At 56.7% G+C, this 20,891-nt stretch overlaps 1 protein-coding gene across 8 annotated transcripts; it reads left to right on the plus strand.

The window, feature by feature from the left end:
* Positions 1–1,381: 1,381 nt before the first annotated feature.
* Positions 1,382–20,449, plus strand: TACC1 (transforming acidic coiled-coil containing protein 1). Of its 8 annotated transcripts, none has more exons than XM_015883140.2 (14): positions 1,382–1,634; positions 7,896–7,996; positions 11,046–11,985; positions 13,138–13,173; positions 14,841–14,901; positions 15,013–15,211; positions 16,036–16,091; positions 16,979–17,113; positions 17,211–17,287; positions 17,625–17,668; positions 17,745–17,905; positions 18,044–18,150; positions 18,345–18,465; positions 18,627–20,449. In XM_015883140.2, the coding sequence occupies exons 3-14, from the start codon at positions 11,132–11,134 to the stop codon at positions 18,693–18,695; spliced, it is 1,920 nt and encodes a 639-aa protein (XP_015738626.1). In that variant the 5' UTR covers positions 1,382–1,634; positions 7,896–7,996; positions 11,046–11,131; the 3' UTR covers positions 18,696–20,449. The 8 variants fall into 8 exon arrangements, with proteins under 8 accessions (XP_015738626.1, XP_015738623.1, XP_015738625.1 ...); XM_015883137.1 differs by lacking the exon at positions 1,382–1,634 and adding an exon at positions 2,837–3,063; XM_015883139.1 differs by lacking the exon at positions 1,382–1,634 and adding an exon at positions 6,895–7,305.
* The last annotated feature ends 442 nt before the right edge of the window (positions 20,450–20,891 follow it).

Genomic DNA, 20,891 nt, shown 5'->3' on the forward strand with positions numbered 1-20,891 from the left:
GGGAGGGCGCAGACAGACAGCAATAAAAGGCTGAATTGCTCAGTGCGTTGAGCAATTAAGCCAAGCTGAAATGGGGCAGCGTGAACAAAGTGGTGGGGAAATCACTGCGGCACAAAGCTGAGCTCACTGACCGCGATGTGGTGAGGGGGCACAATAAGGGTCAATTAAGCTCCCACCGCACCGCCTGGCAGAGGGAATTAAGTGCCAATTTTCTGCACTGCTGCAGAGGCAGAGCATTAAAATGAGAAATAACAGGAAGCTTCAGCCGAAAAGAAGGAGCAAGTTGGGAGATGCGAGTTTGAAGCTGTGACGGCTCTGAGCACTGCTGCCCTCTGCCGCAGCCTCAGCGCTCTCATCCACAGCAAACCCACGAGGATGGGTGGGTGGAAGCTCCCAGACCCATGGATACTGGCCGGGTGTTGGGCTGCTCTTAGTGCACCCCGATGACTGCGGGGCGTGCTGAGGTTTCGCCTCCAGCTCATTGGGAAGCACATTTTTCGGCCATAGGGTGGGATGCTGCAGCCTTCAGAGCGATGAAGGAGCAAAACTTCCCTCTAACCGAGGTACACACACTCTGCTCAGATCCAGCTGGTGCAGGCAGAGCTGCCATTAGGGCAGACGGCTCTTTGGGTTCCCATACGTGTGCGTGGCACAGCTGTGCTCGTGCAGCTCCCCGACCTCCTCCTCCTCCTTTTTGCAGCAGGTGGGAATGCAGAGCGCTGCTTTCATCCTCATTGCCACGCAGGGTCTGCGCATCAGTTGCTGGTCGTTGGGATCAAACCCCGGGCTGGGGAAGCAGATCGTGGTTTGTTTGTGGAGGTTTCCGTGCTGAGCAGAACTCTCCCCTCCCTTCGCTTCGCTTTTCGAGCTGAAATGGCCGCTGCAGCCCTCATTGCTGCTCCTGGCGCTCCCTCTGCAGGGAGCACGGCGACAGCGGGGCTGAATCTTGCTCCTGTCGGCAGCAGCCACGCACCGGCGTTCGGAGTGCGGTGGAAGTGGTTTCTGTGCGTGTGTGCGGAGCGCTGAGAACCGGCTTTAGGGGCTTTTGGGGACCAGACCGTAACTTGGGTCAGCTGGGGGCTGTAATGCTCTCTCCGGGGCCCATAGAACGGGGGCTGGTGGGGTTTGCCCCACGGAGGGCAGGAGCTGACCGGGATGGGGTGCGGGATGCAGGGATCCTCTTCTACCGGAGCTCAGCAAGGACAACGCTCCCTCCCAGCCGCAGCCCTAGAGCTGCAGCTCCCGTTGTCTGTAAGCAGGGAGGTTCCCTCCCCGCCAGGGGCCAGGCTGCCAAATTCCAGCCAAGAGCACATTTTTACAGCATGACAGCAGTGAGGCCCGGCGTGGGATGCAGGAGGGCTGCGGTGCCGGCAGTGCCATGGATGGTTCACCCAGCACTGCCTGTCCTGCTGTTTTCCTCTCCCTGCTCCGGGAAGACACGCCAGATATTACAAAACATCCTTTTTCCTTTTGCTCAGGGTGCGCCGAGGTCCCCTAACGACGACGCCTGGCCCTCCCCGCCCCGTCCATCCCCTTCCTTCCTCTGTGCTCCTTTTCCAGGCAGCAGCTTTCCGAGGAACTCCGGGGACAGGTGGCAGAGAGTGACGGTGCTGGGACGGATCTGTGCTGGAAAGGTAGGAAAAAGAAGGGAGCTGAGGGCTGAGTGCTTGGCAGAAGGATGGAGGGAGGAGGAAGCAGGGAACGAGGTGTCCCCGGGCAGCCTTGGTGCGGAGATGGTCACAGAATGATGGTCCCCAGCAGCCCCTTGTGGCAGCTCGCCCTGCTGCCCGCTCTCGTGGTGCTCCCACGTTCTCTGCATGCGCTCAGTGTTGTGGCTCTGTTTACGTTGCTAAGGAGGAGCTGTGTGAGCACCCTGGGATGCTGCGTGCCGGCGTGGGCACATCGGGCTTCGTGTTGCACGTCAAACTGGGTGATGAGTTGCTGCTGTGGGAGCCTCACTGATGCTCTCTGTGCTCTCAGACCTGAGAAAACGGCAGCAGGAGGAGGGTTTGGGCACAGAGTCCCTGCATCAGGGCTGCTGAAGTGGTAACCCACCAGTCAGGCAACTTACAGCCCAGTGCTGCAGCTCTGGGTGGGTTTGGGGCAGTGCTGTTTGGATGGAAGGCTCCATTGAAGTATTTAAACACAGCCATGTGACAGCCACAGCTTTGAGTCACCGTCCTCGGAAACCCCAATGGAATTCTGCCCTGGGGTGGCAGCGAGGGCTTGCAGTGCCTCCTTCCCAGGAACATGGAAATTTCCATGGGATTGGCCTAAAGCTGATTATTCCCATCTGCTGCCCCTCAGTCAGCAGCCAACCAACAGAGCCGAGCACACAGTGTGGGGCACATCACCCGCTACGGGGACAAGATGTGCTGTGCATCACGATGGGCCCACGGGGCCCTGGTGCCTTCCTGCAACCCAAGCACGCCAGCATCAGGCTGGTCAGGAGACTTTGTTTTCATCCAAGGAAGGTTTTCTTTATAGCTTTCTTTTTTTAGGAAGGTGAAATCTTGCAACGGTGTCAACACTTTTCTAGCTGAAAAATAGCACAACCCAAACCAGAGCACTAAGGGAAAAAAAGGAAAGGTTGAATATGTGAGTTTTTCTCAGGGCTCCGTGGGCGTTGGATGCTCAGGTTGTGGGTGCGACCTGACGGTGCTGTGCTGAGGCTGCGGGTCCAGCAGTGCTGCCCTGGGTTGTCAGCTTGGAGCGCGGCTTTGAGTGCCGAGGGTAGATCGGAAAAGCAGCTCGTGGCTGCACGGAAAGAAAAAGGAGTCAGACAGACAGGCAGGAGCCGTTCCCTCTCGGTACAAACTCGTGGGGCAGATTCCCATCGGCGCCGGGTCGGATGCCGCCGCTCCGGGTCCGCCTGCGGTGCGGTGCCGAGCAGAGCCGTGCCGTCCACTCCCCCGCGGAGGCGGGGACGCCGTCGGGGCCGGCACAGCGCAGCGGTAGCTCGGTCCGGCCCGGCCCGGTGCTGCCCCACACGACCCGGAGCTGCGGTCCCGCTATGGGGGCGGCTCAAAGCCAGAAACAGCGGGACGGCTCCGCCGAGCGCCGGTGAGTGCGGGACCGGGGGAGAGAGAGAACCAGACCGGGGCTGATCCCGGTGCTGGGGATGCCACTGCAGTGCTAAGGGGTAGAGTTTGGTTTGGAAACTGCAGAGCAGGAGGAAAGTGAGAATGGAGTGAGTGAGTGAAAAGCTTTCCTTTCCCTTCCCTCTTGTCTCCCTGCTTTCAGTGTTCCTGACAAAACAGGCTGTTTCCCGTTTGTTGTCAGCACACTGAGTTTCTCGGGCTGCAGCTCACCCCTGCATTGCATGGCATAAATCACAACGCGAGGAGCCAGGAGTGCAGTTAAGAAAACAAGGTGTGGGGTTTGGAGCTGGAAGCTGGGCTGTAACCGGGAGTGCTGTGAATTACCGACGGAGTTTGGGAGCTGGGAACAAAAGAAAAGCACGCTGAATTGTGATCAAAAGGCAAACCGGGGAGGCTTATCTTAAAATCAGCCCGAACACTTAATGGAACACAGGAATGTTTGCTCCCACTGAGCCGCCCCGTGGTGCAGAAATAACTGCTCTCGGGAGGTTTGCTGCTGTTCTGCTCAGCTGGAAGGCTCTGGGGGACCTGGAGGGTCCGCAGTGCTGCAGGTGAGCGGGGAGCACCTGCCCTGCTTTGCTTTGCTCCGGAGCTGTGCTGGGCTGTATGGAGCAGGTGCCCTCTGCTGCTCCTCTGAATGTTTGCAAACATTCCTCTGTGAACAGAGGGAAAACAACTGCAACAGGGAAAAACAGGAATGTTCTGTCCTCTGCTGCTCCGCAGCCCTGCCTGTTATTTCCTTGTATAGTTCTACTAAGTTAGAGGTGTTCCCAGGCAGAAAAACCCAAGGCATTGTTCCAGGGCTGCACTGGAGCAGCGCTGGGATGCTGCAGGGCAGCTGTGCTCCGTGCATGGACAGCAATGTGGAGATGCTGCCCGTGTTTCACAATATCTCCAAGTCTGAACTAAAATCCAGCAGCCTGACAACCCCCTGATAAGAGCATTCTTGCCACATAGCAGGGATATTTTTAGCAAAGGAGTGGATAGGGTGGATAGGACAAAGCCAGGAGGTGAAGGAAGGTGCTCGTGTTCATACAGCATCGGTCAGAAATCACAAGTGAAACTCACACATTTCAGGGCTGTTTCTATTGAATTGTTTTGCATGAGCTCATGTCCACACGACTGGGATCAGTGAGATGAAGCCCTGCACATTGTTTGCAAAGCGCAGGACAAGCAGCGTGCTCCTTTTCGCATCGCTCCTTTTGAAAGCAGCCATAAATGCTTGCACTCATTGGCCTGACAGCTGCGTGGTGGGGAAGGACAGCTGGAGCTGGGGGGCTGCTGGTGCTGTCAGGCTCATATGTGACAGTTGTGTCCTTCACTGCTATTTTTACACAGCTATTTTGGTGGAATGTGGAACGATGGGAACTGTCACAGGGATGGAAACCTGGGGCTGCTGCACCCTGGTTGCTCTTTTTCCCTCCCTCTGCGTTTTCCCAGGGCCCTTTCTGACTTAGGCAGAGTTCTCCTTGGCTGGTCTCCCAGCCCAGGTAGGTGAGCTGCAGATGAGAGTCATCAGCATTGATCTCTTCAGCATCACTGCACAGGTCAGGGAACATATTACAAAACAACATCCTCCCTAGCGTTTGCAGGACAGTCCTTGCTGGGCTATACAAAGCTTTGGGTAGTTTTCCTCATTCCCAAAGTTGGCATTTTCACAAGGTAATGGCCTGTGCTGAGCCCAGGTGGGGTGACAGCAGTGACACAGGCTGTGTGCTCAGTCTGCCCTTCATTCTGCTTGGAGCTGCTGGCAGCTCTGTTTGGAGCAGGTCAGCATCCCCTGCAGAGATGCATCTGCAGGCTGTGCCCGAGCCATAGTGTGACTGATGCAGTCAGGTTATCTCCTCAGCAAATGATTTGCAGCCAGTGCTGCTGCCAGGCTGGGTTGTGCGCCAAGCTGGAAAATGCCACTGGAGGCGATTTCAGTATTGCTCATTGCAGACAGCAGGTGGAAGCAGGCTCTGCTCGTTAGCTGCTCCCAATGAGCATTCATCTCACTGACCCCACTCCTGCTCCTTCCTCTGAGGCTGCTGGGAGTGGGGCCCGCTCTGTGTGTTGGTGCACAATGGAAGGATGCTGCTGATTTCCTCCATTGGATGTTGCTGATTTCCTCCCACATCCCCCGTACAACAAGTGGGTGCTGCTGCAGCAGCAGCATCTGTGCCATGGCTGATGCAGATCCCTGTGGCAGAGGCATCGTGCTCCCACTGCTGCTCCTCTGCCCTTTGCATTTCAGTTTGCTCCGTGGCATCCCTGCAGCTGTGAGCCGCTCTATGGCGCAGCAGTGCTGTCACTCCAGTGGAGTCTTTTGGGTCAGCAGCGATCTGTGAAGTGACTGATGGGAAGGGGAGAGGGAGGAGGAGGAGCTGAGGCTGCAGCCAGCTCTGCTGCAATGTGCTGCGTGCTGCCGTTCACAGGCTGAAGAGGCTCGTTATGTAAAATTCATCCGCAGAAATCAGCCCTGCTGCTTCAGATGGGGGGGAAGTGGCTGCTTGTTTCTGCTCGGCACAAAAGCAGGCAGGAGGATGTTGAGGTTCTGCTGCTTCAGCCTCTTGTTTTTCTGCTGATAAGCTCTGATAAGTGCTGCAGGCCACTCTGCACAGGGCAGAGGTTTGCAGGGCTCAGTGCCCCCAGGTTGCTGTATATGGAGGACAGTGGCTGGGGATGCGGCTGCTCTGTCTCAGAGCTGCTGTGGGGTTGGCAGCACCTTTGCTTTAGCAGTTCTGCATCTCTTTGGGGAACCTTGGAAAGGTTTTGTAAGGGGGTAAGAGCTGTTCTTTGAAGCCTTGAAGAAAGGTTCCCCATGGGGTGGTTATTTGAAATGCTGCATGGTGAGGAATGAGGCCCTTGGACAGAGGCTGGTGGCATAGAGGCAGCCAGACCAGTCCATCCTGTTGCAGAGCCCACCTGGGGCACTTCTGGCACTCAGAGCTGATGATTCACAGAGGATAGAATGGAGGTCTTGGCCTGGCCCGTGGGCACTTCGGGTGGTTACAGAGGGTTGGCTGTGCATCTCTGCAATGGGCCGGGCTGGTTGTGCAGCCAGACAGCTCTGCTCTTCACTAGCTCAGCCCAGGGAGGTGCAGGGTGTGCAGCCCGGGTCACACAGCCCCGCTGTGCAGTGTCAGCACCTGTAACAGACCTGCTGCCATACCACGGCCATTCCCCGAGGCACTTTGGGTGCCGCAGCAGTAACTCTGTGCTCCTCTTTCTACCAAGGGAGTGGGAGGGAACGGGTTTGGAAGTAAGAGCCCTGCTTAGGGTGCAGCTTCCCAAGGGAGGCCCGTGAGGCAGAGCTGCTTTCAGCAGGGACTGTTTGCTGTTATTCTTAAACAAGAGTTAAATAAATATATAAACAAACTCTCCGCCATGAAAGGATATACCTCCAGACAGGGCTGGCCAGCTCGGTGTTTCCTTTAGAATACAGGAGGGCAGGTGTTTCCCTCCCTTTGCCGTCCATCCCCGTGTTCCCAGCACCCTGGGTAGCGGTTCCCCCCCTCCCGACCCCCTTTGCCGATGGGAGCAGCGCTCTGGGGCCGGGGGGAATTTGGTCCCTCGGCCGGAGCCGCCGCGCTAAGGGCAGGTGCAGCGCCGGTAAAGCGGGGAACGGAGCGGTTACACGGAGCGGTTTCACGGCTCCCTGCCCTCCGCGGGGTGGGATGGGGCGGAACACCCCGAATCCCCGCATCCCGGATGCCCGCACCCCGCAGGGTGCCGGGGAAGCAGAATGGGGACACCGAGCGATGCCCACCTCCCCCCATCGCCGCAGCCACGGGCGGGTCGGGGTTGGGGTGGGAGCACGGCAGGGAACCAACCGCTTCCTCCTTCCCCCAGTGGGGCGGGCGGCGGCAGAGCTCCGGTTCTTCCCCCCTCCAGGGCCGCTCCCTCGGTCGGCTTTGCCGGGGGGAGGGTGCGAGGCGGCGGGGCGGAGGCGGCCGCTCTCCCCGCGGCAGTAGTACGGTCCGGGGAGGGCCCCGAGCCGGGCGGCGGCGGAGATGCGGGAGGCGGCGGCGGGGGCCGGGCCGGCGCGGCCGTACTGAGCCCGGCGGGGAGCGGCGATGGCGTTCAGCGCCTGGCAGCTGCTCTCGCCGGTGCAGTGGGCCAGGTGGACGTGGTCGGCGGTGCGCGGAGGGGGCGGCCCCGACGGGGAGGATGGAGGGGTCGGGGGAGAAGCGGAGGAGGAGATCAAATCGCCGGGTTTCAGGCAAGTACACCGAGCCCCGGGGACGGGCGGCCGCGGGTGTGTGCGTGTGCATGCGGGGCTCCCGATCCCCCGCTCCCCTGCGGTCCCCAAGCTCCGCTCGCTGCCTCGCATCATCTCGGTCCGCAGCCGGCACCGCTGCTTCGGGAGCGGGTTGTGGGAGGAGGGGACGGGGCGCATGGCTGAGCCGGAGCTTCTCGAGAATGGTGTGTGCCGTGCTCCCAGCTAAGTGCCGGTGCGTGTGTCGAGGTATTGCTGTGTGTGTCGAGGTGCTGGTGTGTGTATCAAGCCTTCCCAAATACACTCCAGAGCAGCCCCGAAGCCATAGGGAAGATGCCTCTGTGTTGCTGTATTCTCAGAGGTCAGTGGTGGCTGCTTGGGGTGACCCGATGAAGGCAATACTGGGGCACATGGGTGCACAGGGGATGCTCTCAATGTTGTTTTACTTGCTCTCCCTTTTCCGTTTGCTAGCGTGGCCCTGCTGGACAGGAGAGTGGCAGCCGCAGGAGCCGGTCTGGCTGGATGTGTAGGCAGCGATTCCCAGCTAGCCTTGAAAGTGGTAATTCCTCACTCTTTTCCCCCCCCCTCGGCAGCTCGGACTCCGAAGGTAATTATGAGACCCCCGAAGCAGAAACACCGACCTGCTCAGCACTAAAGGAGCCCAGCGAGCTGCAGCCTGAGGCCGGGACCCGAGGTAAGGACAGAGCACACCTCTGGCTCATGGGCTTTCTGCTCCGGGTGCAGAAAAGCAGGGTGGGGTCAAGGAGAAGTCTCTTGGTTTGAATAATGCCTGCCACATTTTTTGTGGTTAATGGCCTGGATGGTTCAAATGCCAGCACTTGGGGCTGTGTGCGCTCTGCTGTTCCCTAATGTGGGTTAAACACTGAATTTACTGCATCCTGCTGGTAGGGAAGGGGTGACACTGCAGGCTTGGAGGAGTTGGCTCAGCCTCCCTTGGCTCATGTCTGTGCAGTGCAAAATTATCATTGGGCCGTGTTGTAACCGCCGATCACACCCTGCTGTGTCCCCATGCTGAGATAGGCAGCAGGGTTCTATGGCTCTGCATTTGGGAGCACTGAGGATGTGCCTCGGGGTGATGGATTGATATCCCAAGCACTCTCTGCTCTCTCCCCTGCTGCTGCTCTGTGGCTTGCACTGCTGGGCTTGCAGCAGCAGGCTGGAGTTGGTTGCTCAGCTGGGCTGCAGAGATGTGCCCACTCCTCCCTTGGTCCTGGGTGCATCCCCAAGGAGAGATTCCTTTGCCTTGATGGAGAGAGCGTCTGGTTTGTGCTCCTGGTAATCTCAGCTCTCAGAGTAATCCTTCCCTTTAAGAAGGGATCGAGGCATCTTTAGTTTGGAGGATAATGTCTAAGGAGGAAAGATGAAGGCTGCCTTAGGAAATTCCCCTTGCAGGTGTCTGGGTTATTCCTGTGGAAGCTGCTGTGAGTTGCTGTGGACCTCAGGGTGCTGCTGTGCTGACTGTGTTTGTGCTGGTCCCTGTTCCATGCACAATGGCTGCAGTGCTGTGGGGCTGAGGGTGATGCTCTGCTGCAAACCCAGAGGAGACCTGCTCTGCCTTGCAGAGAAAGTCAAGTATTCAAGTATTCAATATTCAGCTGGCCTCATCACCCTGGGGAGGGGTAGATTTGGCTTTACCCCCATTCAGGATCACTGAACAGCCCTTCTCCTGTTGCCTCACATGATGGAGGCCGCGATTCTGTCCTGAAGTTCTCTTCAGTTATCTGCCAGGAGGGGATTTTCAGCGCAAGGAAACGAGCAGAAGCAGCAAATATGGAGCAGTGTCAGTGCAAAGCAGCGCTGTCAGCCTGAGCGACTGCTCCCCTGGTGCAGGGCACGTGTTATCCGGTGTGCTGCTGCTCGTTTGCCGGTATGCTAATTCTTAACAGAAAGGATTTAAAAATAGCCCAATGTCTGCAAAAGAAAAAGCGGAAAGCCGAAAGAGGAAAGAGGCCGTTAAGCGACGTAACGCACAGCCCAGATATCCTGTGCTCAAGCGGAGGGAGGGATGCGTGACTCATCCGTGCACAAAGCGAGGGGCGATCCCAGGGCTGTGCCGGATCGCAGCGTGGGATGGAGGGGGCCGTTGGGTTTTTGCTGTTTTGCTCAGCGCTGCGGATAGAAGCGGCCAAATGTCACCGTGCACAAAGCAGCTGTAACTGCCCTCCCCGTGCATTTTTCATCCGAGAGCGTTAGATCTCCATGGTCACTGCATAGCGCTGCATAGCCAGCAGTGCCCGGTGCTGCACGCAGAGCCCTCGGTGCGAGCGCACAGAGGTTGGGAGGGCAGCGCAGTGCTCCGTGGAGCTGCTTTGCTTTGGGCTCACGGCCACAGCTCTGAGCGATGGCTGCGTCCCTCCTCTCCCCGCCCTGAGGACACCCGCAGGAATGGGGAGAGGTGGTTTTCTCCGCCGCTTGTTATTCAAGACGTAATTACTGTTAGGGCTGGAAAGCAGGATGAGCTCCGGCTGTGAGAACCTGATGGGAACGTGCAGTGCCTTTAAAAGGCGCCTTCTGCCCCCGCTTTGAAGTCTGAGCTTCTGCCCAGGGGTGTCTCGGTGAGGTTAAAACATCGGGGAGCAGCGCAGCGAGAGTGGTGCAATGTTCCTACAGGTCTGTGGGGGAGGTTTTAGGGTGGGAGGGCCTGGCAGGGCTCTCAGAGCGCTTTCTGGCTGCACTCCAAGTACATTTGTGCTGGGTTTGTGTTCACCGATGCGTTCTGTGGGGCAGCGTCCATCCGGACGGAGCTGTCTGCAGTCTCAGGGAGCGCACAGCCCCTCGTGATTCATTCCCATGGCTTTTAGCATCCCCGGAGATCAATGGTGCAAACCACCAGCCGTCAGCTGAGTCAGGGCTGCTGGCTGCATGTTCTGGACTCGCCCACATTCGCTCTCCCTTTGCTGCCAGCCCATGCCTTGCTCGGATGCCCCTGAGCTGTAGGGGTGATGCTGGCTGTTCTCCTGTGCCGGCTCTGGGTGTAGCTTTCAGGATGCCCCGGTGGATAAGGAGCTTCTCCATCCCCTGACAGCAACGAAAAGATTAAACAGTAAAAGGATTTAGAGGAAGGGATTGGAGTAAATAGTGATTAAGTCATGGAGCGGGATTTGTGATTAAGGAACTCTGGCAGCAGAGCGGTGCAGGGTGGGATCTCTATGGGGATACAGGCAGCTCCCTCCCTCCCATCCCACCCCGTGCTCCCAGGCTCTGCTCTGCTCCCTCCTGCATGCACAGCTTGTGCTCTCCATCACACTGATGCACTGCAGCGACATTTTGTGAGCAGGAGCACCAACCTTGTGCAGCTGCTGTGCACAGTCAGTGTTTCACCCCCATGACAGCCGTGTGTCTCTGTTGGTGGTGGAGATGCTCTGGTTTGTGCTCTGCAGTTGGTCCTGACCATTCAATGGCATTGGCATTAAAAAGCCCCTCTGGAGCTGATGGCACTCTGGGTGGGAGCAGGCGGTGGCGAGGGGGAGGACATAAATGGAGATGTTGGTGGTATGATGTCTGCTGTTCTGCACAGTGCCTCCCACGGGGCTCCCCTGCTTTACACCCTCTGCTTTACACACAATTCCCTGCACTGCATCCACGAGCTTTGAGTTTTAAAGCTCTTGAGGCCGGAGTTCAGCAGGGATCCTGGCAGCATGGGAGGGCACCCCCATAGAACACAGTCATGGGGCAGGGGGGACACAGGGGGCAGGCTCTGATGTGCTGCTTTCTCTTTGCAGGGCTCAGTGGCCATGGGGAGCTGCAGGGAGGGGAGCAGCGCCCCGAAGAGGAGGCTCAGCCCGAGGTCGGGGCCCCTCTATCCAACATGGGGACCCAAAGTGGCCCTGAAGACCCGGCTGTAACACAGACTCCGGCTGAAGCCCGGCCACCGGCACCCCATGTGGGCACAGCCGGGTGTGAGAGGGTCATGTCGGGAGGGGACAAGGCTGACACCGGTGTGGGGCTGACAGAGCCAGAAGGGGATGCTCCGGCACAGGAGAGCTCACCTTGTCAGCTCCAGAATGGAAAGCTGCCTTCCCAAGAGAGCAAAGGAGGGGAAAGCACAGAGCCTGCCCCCTGCGAGGAGCCCTCAGTGCCCCTGGCATCAGACCCTGAGCAATGCAAGGCAGACAGTTCTGTCGTGGCAGAGCACTGCGTGCTGCAGAGCTGCCCACCAGCCCCCCATTGCCTCCCACTGAATGAGCACGGGGAGGACCCAGGTCCCCAGCCCACAGGGCAGCTCCCAAAAGCTGAAGTCGATGCCCCAGAAGGTGGGGATGGAGTGGATACACGGAGAGCCTCACCAAGGAAGGCCAGCAGGATCCCAGCCAGCAAGCTGACTCCGAAGAGGCACAGGAGGCCCATAGAGAACACAGAGAAAGGACCCCAGGGCTCCCCCAGGGCCTCCCCTGCACCGTGGGACAACCCTGAGCTTGGCCCCTTTGGCAGTAACTCAGCACTGCAGCACTCGCCTGCCCTCCCCAAAGGCTCTTACCAGTTTGACCCCAATAACTTTGACTCTGTGGATCCCTTTAAACCCACCAAGACCCTCAGCAGTACCACTGACTGCTGCCCTGCAGCCAACAACAGCCTGAATGAGATCCTGGAGTCCCAGACGCTGGAGGATGAGCTGGGAAAGAGCAGAGGCTCCCCACAGAAGGGCAAATCACGTCTGATAACGTGAGTGTGGAGCACAGCCAGCCCCTTCCTCACATGTGTGGGGCTTCCATGTTCCTCTGTGCCCATTGCAATGTGCCACCCCAATCCTGCTGCCCAGCCAGGAGTGGATGGGATGAGCAGGTTGGGATGCACAGAGCAGTGCTCAGACATTGCTGGGACATTTGTGCACTGCTGTTGAGCTTCCCTTTGTGCAGCAGGGGAGAGGATGGAGGTTTACAGGTGGATGGTTGTTATTTCTATGGCATTGCACAGGTGGTAGAACCATGTCCATTCCCAAACTTATTCCAGGGCATGCGGGAATTTGTGCAGTTGTAGTTCCTGAATTGTGCTATTTAAAACCCTCCTGTAAATGGGGATGTTTTGTAATGCCTGCTGGGGCTGCAGGCAGCATTGCCTTCCTCCTTAGGGGGCAGGTTTAATCACAAACCTCCCTATTTCCTATTACAAACCATGTCTGGGCATTGCTGTCTCGGCCTGGATCTCAGCTCCTGAGACTGTCAGATGTGAAGCAGCAGCAGCTGGGACAGGGCTGGCTCTGTGTGCCCTCTGTGGGTCTGTGGGCACAGAGTGGGGCAGAGGGATGACTGTGAGAGGGAGGAATTGCCCAGCCACTATTGGGTCCTTCCAGCACCATTGCACTCAGTGCTGGTGGTTGGAACCAGTTGGAAGCAGAAAGAGGAAATCAGCTGAAAAGGGGAGATTTGAGAAGCACTGAGGCTGTGGCTGCTTTGACAGTAAGAAGAAACCAAGCTGTCACTGTGCAGATGGGAACTCCAGTAGGAGAGCTGTGGTGGCTTTACAGATGGCAGACAGCAGCTGGAGTGTAGAGCCAAGGGTAGGGGGGGGATCTTCCTCTTAGCAAAGAATGATGCAGACTCCTGCAGGGTCGGCTTTGCTGTGTGACCCTGGGTGGAAGCAGCTGGAAGGTCTCAGCCCTTCTGCATTATCCCAGGAGCTGGGGCAGTGCTCGGTCTCATCCCACCTCTGCTAATAGCAAATGCAGAATCCCTTATCTGAGTGCTGCTCCCCCAGAGCCTGAGCTGTGTGACTCAGTGTGTTTCTCCAGATGAGAGCAATACTCAGGTCTTTTCACACGCTTTTCTTCTCTCCATCTGTCTGCCTTTCTTTCCTGTCTATTCTTGGGTGCCTCAGGACTACTGAACAAGTGAAATTTCTCTGTTTTCTGTTGTAAGTACTCTCTTCTTGCCTTTCTTTCCTCTTTCCCTTTGCTTCTGTTCTCTGGGTGTGTGTTGGCCCACCTGTCTCCATGGCATGGACCCCATCCTGTGCAGCTTTGCCCTGCGGGTGCTGCAGCCATGAGCTGCACTGCAGGCTGTGCCCCTGCTTGCTGCAGCAGCATGTCGACCTGCCGTGCATTCTGATTGTGTATAAGTAATGGCAGCACTGGGAGATCCAGGCTTCCAGCTCCTTACAGGGAGATTGCAGCCCCGAAAGGGAAGCAAACCCCATAGAAGCAGCTGCTGCAGAGGGGCAGGTTGGGAAGCAGCAGCTGGAGACGGTCCCTGGGCTGTCACTGTCTTGTGTGAGGGCACCCACAGCGCGCTGGGCTTATCCCTTATCTTATGTCATCTGCCCGAATGCCCTTCTTGTTCTGCTTAGTGCTGGCTGCCATATGCACGAGAGCTTGGCTCAAGCACGGACATCTGTGTCTCAGCTGCAGACTGATGGGCCTTTTTGCAGCGTGGTTTTAAGCTGTGGCTGCTTGGCTCCATCCTTTTGAGTTAGAGTTGCTGTCTTGGCACTGGGGGAGGTCAAAGGTACTGAGTAGTGTGGTAACAGCACCCCAGGAGGTCGTGCAGGGCAGAGAGCTGCAGGTTCACTGGTTGCATTTAGGTGTGCTATTAAAAAATAGAGCCAAGAGTGGACTTTATCTGATTCAGACGTGCATGGCAGCCTGCAGATGTTCCATACCACATTGCTCTGCTGGAGCATGGGTGTGTTGAAGCAGGCAGGGATGGAATTTCTCAACCCAAGGGCTGTCCTGCTGCAAATCTGCTCTGACCTCTGCATGGCTGCAGCTCTGGTGTGGGGCTGGAAATGTGTCCCCATGCATCATGTCAGTGCTGGTTTTGGTGGCACGGACCTGGTGCTGCGTGCACCCTCCTCTTGGGGCTCTGTGAGCATCCCTGCTCTGCCTGCAGCTGATTCAGGACAGCAGCACCACACATTGGGTTGGGGCTGAGTCTGCAGCCCTGCCACTGGAACGGGGCATTTGGGAATGTGGGGTGAAGCCTGTGGAAGAAGCACCAGCCATGTATCACTGCAGGAGCGACCTGAACTCAGCCTTCAGCCCTCCTCAAGGCTTTCTACTCCAGTGTTTGCAACACACAGCAGTGCTGTCCTGTGAGCACAGCAGGGCTCTGCCCAGCTGCTCAGACCCACAGGGATGTGGGTGCTGCTATGTGGGTAGGGATGGGGCAGCACAGGTCTCTGTTGGGCACAGGACCACCTGCAAGGAAATCAGTGTGCACTCAGATGTGATACCATTGCACTGGACATGGAGGCCAGATGCAGCAGGGGAACCTTTCGTCACATCCTCTCTCGCCGTCAGCACCTCGTGTGCTTTCTGTGCTCCTTCCCTCCAATAGCAATAAACATCTCAAAGACAAACCCGATCTCTCTGTAGCTGTGTGTTTTGTTTGCTTGTTCCTTCTGCTCCTTCCAGAACTCACTCTGGCCCTCCAGTACCTCACTGGTGAGTGGTTTTGCTATGGGTGCAATGCTGGTGCTGGGGCTGCCTCCCCTCGCTTGGGCTGTCCCGCACGCACCTCTGCTGTCCCCTCCTTGGCCCTCATGAGCACCAGCTTAATGTGTCCATTTCCTTCTGTCTGCAGGAGCGGCTGCAAGGTGAAGCAGTACGAGACGCCGGCGCTGGTGCTGGATGGTTGTGCTCAGGTGGGTGGGAGCAGCAGGGGATGCTGAGCCTCCACTGCCCATCCACACAGCCCAGCTCTGATCCCTGCAGCTCAGCTCTGCCCTGTTAACCTGCACGCCTTGATCCCACAGGATGAGGGAACGTTGATCTCAGAAATCCCAGACGTTGCCACTCGGGATGGACGTGCCACTGATGAGGAGAAGTTGGCATCCACCTCCTGCACACAGAAAGCAGCCGGGCTGGAGAAGAAGGGAGAACCTGAGGATGACCTGGAGTACTTTGAGTGCTCCAATGTCCCTGTACCAGCGGTGAAGCCTGGCATGGAGGCAGGTAGGGAGCATCTCCACTGCCCCTGGCAGTGCTTGTGCCATGTATTGCTTGTCTACATTGCTTTCATTATGGAAAAATCAGTGTGCTCTTTATCTGGAGCATCCTGGCTTTAGAATGCCCCACAGCCCATTCCCTGCCTTGCTGAGCCCAGCATCCCAGCTCCTCTCAAAATGCATTGAGCTCAGTAATGAAAACACAAATGCAAAGTCAGGGCTGTTACTGAAAGCTTCCATCCTGCTCTGCTTTTGCTCCTGGTGCACCCTGTGCCAGCACAGCTGCCGGCACACACTGCCTGCTAATAGAGAGCTCCAGGTCACTGCTGAAGGCTACACTGCTGCTCCTGCTGTCTGTCTCCTATGTGATTATCTGCTGTGACCAATCTATTAAGAAATAATTAAAAGCCAGGCAATGTGGCACTTAATCGATAGCGAGTTATAGGTGCAAGCAGCAGAAATGGCCGCATGGAGGGCTTGCAGCTGGTCATTAATCAGCTCCCCTGAATGCTGCTCAGAGCTGCAGAGCTCTGAGAGAGCACTTTGTCTTATAGGGGAGGGATTCCATAACTGCACATCTCTGCTCCCTCAGCATCACTGATATGACAGCTGTGGGAACAAACAGAAGCTGGGCTGCCACCAGAGGGGAGTGTTGGCTGCAGCTGCAGCTGGGATGTGGGATGTATCCTCCCCTCAAGGGCAGGAGAAGGGTAGAAAGCCTACCCAGGTTTACTCAGGCCATGCACTGTACACCTACATCCCAGTGAAGCTGCATGTGCTGCCAGGGTCTCATTTCCTAGTAGCTAAAACATTTTATTTCTCTGTCTCCAGGCTTTGAGAAGGAGCTCTCCAAGCAAACGGACAAGGATGGATCTGTTGCCTTCCCTGTGAGTGATGCTTCCTTCCCCCTGTTTGCCCACAGTCACCTTGGGGTGGCTCTGCTGGGGCTGCTGAATGGTTGTGGGGCTGATGGTGATGTGTGTGTGTGGGGGGGGGGGTCTGTGCCAGCAGAGCTGCCTCTACCCAGAGCTGACAAGCAGGTGACAACGAGATTAGCAACATCAGCAACATCAGCACCTCTGAGACAGATTTAACTGCACTAAGCCCCACAAGGACACTGGGCAAAGTGAACCTTGTGTTTGGTGCTGCTGAGGCTGCCCAAGCTGTGGGGAAGGCAGAGCTGTGCAGCTGCTGTGCATGGTGCTGCAGGAGGTTGCTGAGGCTGCCTGGACCTGGGGCTGTGTCCAAAGTGGTTGCCCACAGCTCCATCATGGGTGGATCCAGGCAGGGGGAGAGGGAGAGGGAGAGGGAGAGGGAGAGGGAGAGGGAGAGGGGAGAGAAGTGCTTTTGTTTCCAAAACACTGCAGAACCAGGCTGCCTTCTCCCAGCACTTTGCTATTTATGGCCTCACAGCCCGTTTCCAAGGAGATAACTGTGAGGGGCTGCACTGCTGCAGAGACAGTGGAGGGAGGAAGAAGCTGCCTGAGCTGTGTGGTGCAGGAGTGCTTTGCTGGGGACATTCACCCACAGGACCCCCCCACCCATACCCAGCACCCACCCCCATGGTGCAGCCCTAGCTATTCTAGAGCCAAACACAGAGCAAAGCAAAGTGACATTGGATGGGAGCACAGCTCAGCTTACAGCTGGGTCTGCCCCTGCTCTGCCTCTTCTTTGGGGTGCAGGCCCAGGGGCAGTGAGGGGGTGACCCCAAACATGGGAACCAAGGAGAAAAGATGAGCAAAAGACAACACCCAGCTGGGTGATTCCCATGCAGGGCCATCCCATGCTGTGCCTGGCAGACAAACCCCCCACAGCCATCACCAGTGGCAGCAGAAGTGACAGCCCCTTGGACAGCATCTGCCTGAACGCCTCCGAGAAGGCGGCCGTGCTCACACTCATCCGGGAGGAGGTAACAGTGTGGGCTGCCCTGTCCTGCTCTGCAATGGAGGGATGGGGGTGGGCGTGATGGTGGAGCACAGCCAAGCTCTCCTTCTGCTGCTCCCCAGATAATCACAAAGGAGATCGAAGCCAATGAGTGGAAGAAGAAGTACGAGGAGAGTCGTCAGGAGGTCCTGGAGATGAGGTGGGACCCCTGCCCGGTGGGATGCTGCGCTCATGTTCCCCCTGCTTGTCTGTGGGGCCGTAATGGGATGACACAGTTCTGCTTCACTGGGGTGGGACACATCGCGAGGCATGTCTGCTTTGTGCCTGCGCTGTGTTGAGCCTGCAGTTTGTTTGTTGTGGGGATGAAATCCCATTAGCTGCGGATGGAGGGGATCTGGGAGCAGCAGCAGGGGGTGCCCAGGCTGTTGCAGCACTGGGGCCCAGGGCAGCGTGCTGGAGCAGAGCTGTGGGTGTGTGTCTGCGGGAACTGCTGCTTCCTACTCACTTTTGTTCTTTTATTTCTTTTTCTTTTGCAGGAAAATTGTGGCTGAGTATGAAAAGACCATTGCCCAGATGATAGGTGAGGTCCCAGTGCTGCGGGGCAGGGCAATGCTGTCTGTGCTCAGTCACCACATCCCTGTTTGTTCCCCTCACAGAGGATGAGCAGAGGACAAATATGACCTCCCAAAAGAACCTGCAACAGCTCACCATGGAGAAGGACCAGGCGCTGGCAGACCTCAACTCTGTGGAGAGGTCCCTATCGGATCTGTTCAGGAGATATGAAAACCTGAAGGGTGTCCTGGAAGGTTTTAAGAAGGTCCTGATCTCGGTGTCCTCCCCCATCCCTGCAGCTATGGGGGCTGTGCATTGCCCCCACCCTGTCCCATGCAGATCTGTCATCAGAGAAGCACGCTGTGCTTGGTCCCAGTGCAGATGGATATACTTTGTTTTCCAGAATGAAGAAGCCCTGAAGAAGTGTGCTCAGGACTATTTAAACCGTGTCAAGCAAGAGGAGCAGCGATACCAGGCCCTGAAGGTCCACGCGGAGGAGAAGTTGGACAAGTAAGAGCTGTGAGGTGCAGGAGGATGGGCAGCACATGCCTGGCCCTGAGTAATGAGCATTCACCTCCATGCAGCAGTAGCAAAACCACCTCTGATGCATTGCAGCGTGCAGGAGCTGGGCTCTGCTGGAACATCATGACCCAACATCCTTACCACAGAACTCCCACCCCATAACCCCATCTCTCCCCATGCAGAGCCAACGAGGAGATCGCCCAGGTGCGCACCAAGGCCAAAGCAGAGAGCGCAGCTCTGCATGCAGGGCTGAGAAAGGAGCAGATGAAGGTGGAGTCCCTGGAGAGAGCCCTGCAGCAGAAGGTAACGTCCACTGCCAGCACACTGGGGATGCTCTGTGCTTCCACTTTGGTGCTGGAGCTGTTCTCTCTGTTTTGGGGTCAGAAAGTGCTTTTGAGGATCAAGGGAGTGGGGTCATGAGGGGATGAGGAGGGATGTACCACAGGGTCCTGCTTCCTTTCCAGAACCAGGAGATCGAGGAGCTGACCAAGATCTGCGACGAGCTGATCGCGAAGCTGGGCAGGGCAGACTGAGCTCACCACCCCCAGCTCCACACCCGGCTGCTTTTCTCCTACCTTCGAGCACTTTGCCTTATTATTACCCCAGAGCGACCCTGCAGAAAGCACACGTGTGGCTGCTGCACCCCAGGTGTGAAGGTGGCCATCCCCATGTGCTGTCACTGTCCTCACGTGCTGCATGGCACAGCACCAAGGGCTGTTGTTTGGAGCACCAGGGAAGGAGCTCTGCTTGGAGCTCCTTTCCCCACTCAGCACGGCGAGGCACAGAGCAGCAGTCACTCTCTGGATCTTGCACTGCTCTCTCCAGTCCCCCTGCAGCACTGCGTAATGAGGGAAGCAAACAAAGCTGCCCTTTACAGGGAAAGGCAGATCCAGGCAGCATTTCCATGCAGGCTGCCTGCTGCTTTTGGAGGTGGTTACTCCTTAGTGAGCCCAGCAGAAGGGCTGAGGCTCCTTCCCTCACCACACACAGGCAGCCCTGAGGTGTCAGATAAGGGAAATAAATGCTGTTGGACTGTTTCCTACCTAGCCCAGCTAAAACCTTAGCAAACCTTTTTGCTGCTACCTTTTTTTGTAAAAGAAATTGAGCTGTTTTTCCTTCTATTTTCTAACCCCTGCGTTCCGCATGCAGTGCAGACATCTGTTAAAGCAGAGCCATACACCGGAGATATATTTTATTAGTTATCTATTAGAAAGGATTTATTATATAGACACAAAGCTCGGGCACACGCAGGGTCCCCACCCGGCTCCCACTGACTCAGCAAAGGGGCTGATGGCTGATGCTGTGCACCTGCAGTGTTGTGTTGAACGTTCACCTCTTTGCACAGCTGACAGAATAGAAAACCCCCTTTTTTCCCCCTCTTTCCTTTGCTGGGTTGTCACACTGCCAACCACAACCTGCTGCAGCACAGCTCCCCTCACCAGCACCGTGGTGGCTGCAGCCTGGCACCACTCTCTTCCCTTCTTCTCCTATGTATCGAGCTCCACAGCAGCCCTCCCAGCCCCAGCGTGGCTGCAGGGCACTGGTGGCAGCCAGGAGCGATGCCAGCACAGCGAGATCAAATCTTTGTGATGCTTCCTGCAGCACGGAGCTGCGTGGAAGGCAGAGCTGTACCCGCAGCAGTGATACGATGTGGCAGCATCCTCACACTGCTCTGCTCCTGCTGTCCACATGCTGCTGCCTCCACCACCCGCGTGCTGTTGCATTTCTGTGCCTCTCAGCGTGCACGTCCAGTCTGGGCAAAGATTCCTAAGGAATGATTTATTAACTATAATATGGTTATAGTTGCATATATATAAATATATACATACCAGCCATAGTTACCTATAACAGAAGGCGTATTTTAAGTTCACGTGGGCAACACTGCTGCATCCCCTGTTGCAGCTGTGGCCACCTTTCCTGCAGCAGAAATGATGTGTCCCTTTCAGCAGCAGTGTCCATGAACGCAGTGTTGCTGTGTGTGAGTTTGCCCCTAGATCTTATGTCTGCAGTGAAGTGCCAACGAGTGCCCACCCTGACTGCTCCCTGCTTCCATCCCTCCATCCTCCCCCCCCCCCTTTGTGCTGACTACTACCAGGCTCACTTTGTACACCATCCATCGCTGCCATCAGCCTTGATTTTGTATGTAATTTCCCTTTTATATGTCAGGTAAATATTTGTAAGAGTTATACTCACACAAAGGAGATTATTATGATGATTACTAATATATATATATATTTTTCCCCCCCCATGTTTCATTGCCTGAGTAAAAATGGTGTTTATCACTCTTGAAAGGTTTCATGCTGTTTTTAATGGTGGTGAGGGGATAAATCCCCTGGGTTGGGCCTGATTCTGCCTCATGTGTGTGGATGGGGTTGGGGCTGTGTTAGGGACCCTGGGGATGGCTCGGGGCTGTGCTGTGCCCATTGCCGTGCCCCTGGGCAGCTCCTGCCCTTGGAGCTGTGTCCCCTCCCAGCTCAGGTGGCATTAGGACGGGCTGCTAAGTGCGTTATCCTCAGCCCATAGATCCAATCGCCCAAGCAGATTACCATAAAACCTCGGGACAAAAGAGAGGCTATGTGCCACGGGCGAGCACTGCTGACAATGTCGCCCCTGAAGACCCTCCTGGCTCTGACCATCGTCACCTCCCTGGCGTTGGATGGTAAGTGACTGCAGCTGCCATGGAAGGGAACAGTCCCTGCTCCGGTGTAGGACTGAGGACAGGCAATGGG

This window comes from Coturnix japonica, chromosome 22 (assembly GCF_001577835.2).
Source record: "Coturnix japonica isolate 7356 chromosome 22, Coturnix japonica 2.1, whole genome shotgun sequence".
Taxonomy (NCBI): Eukaryota; Metazoa; Chordata; class Aves; order Galliformes; family Phasianidae; genus Coturnix; species Coturnix japonica.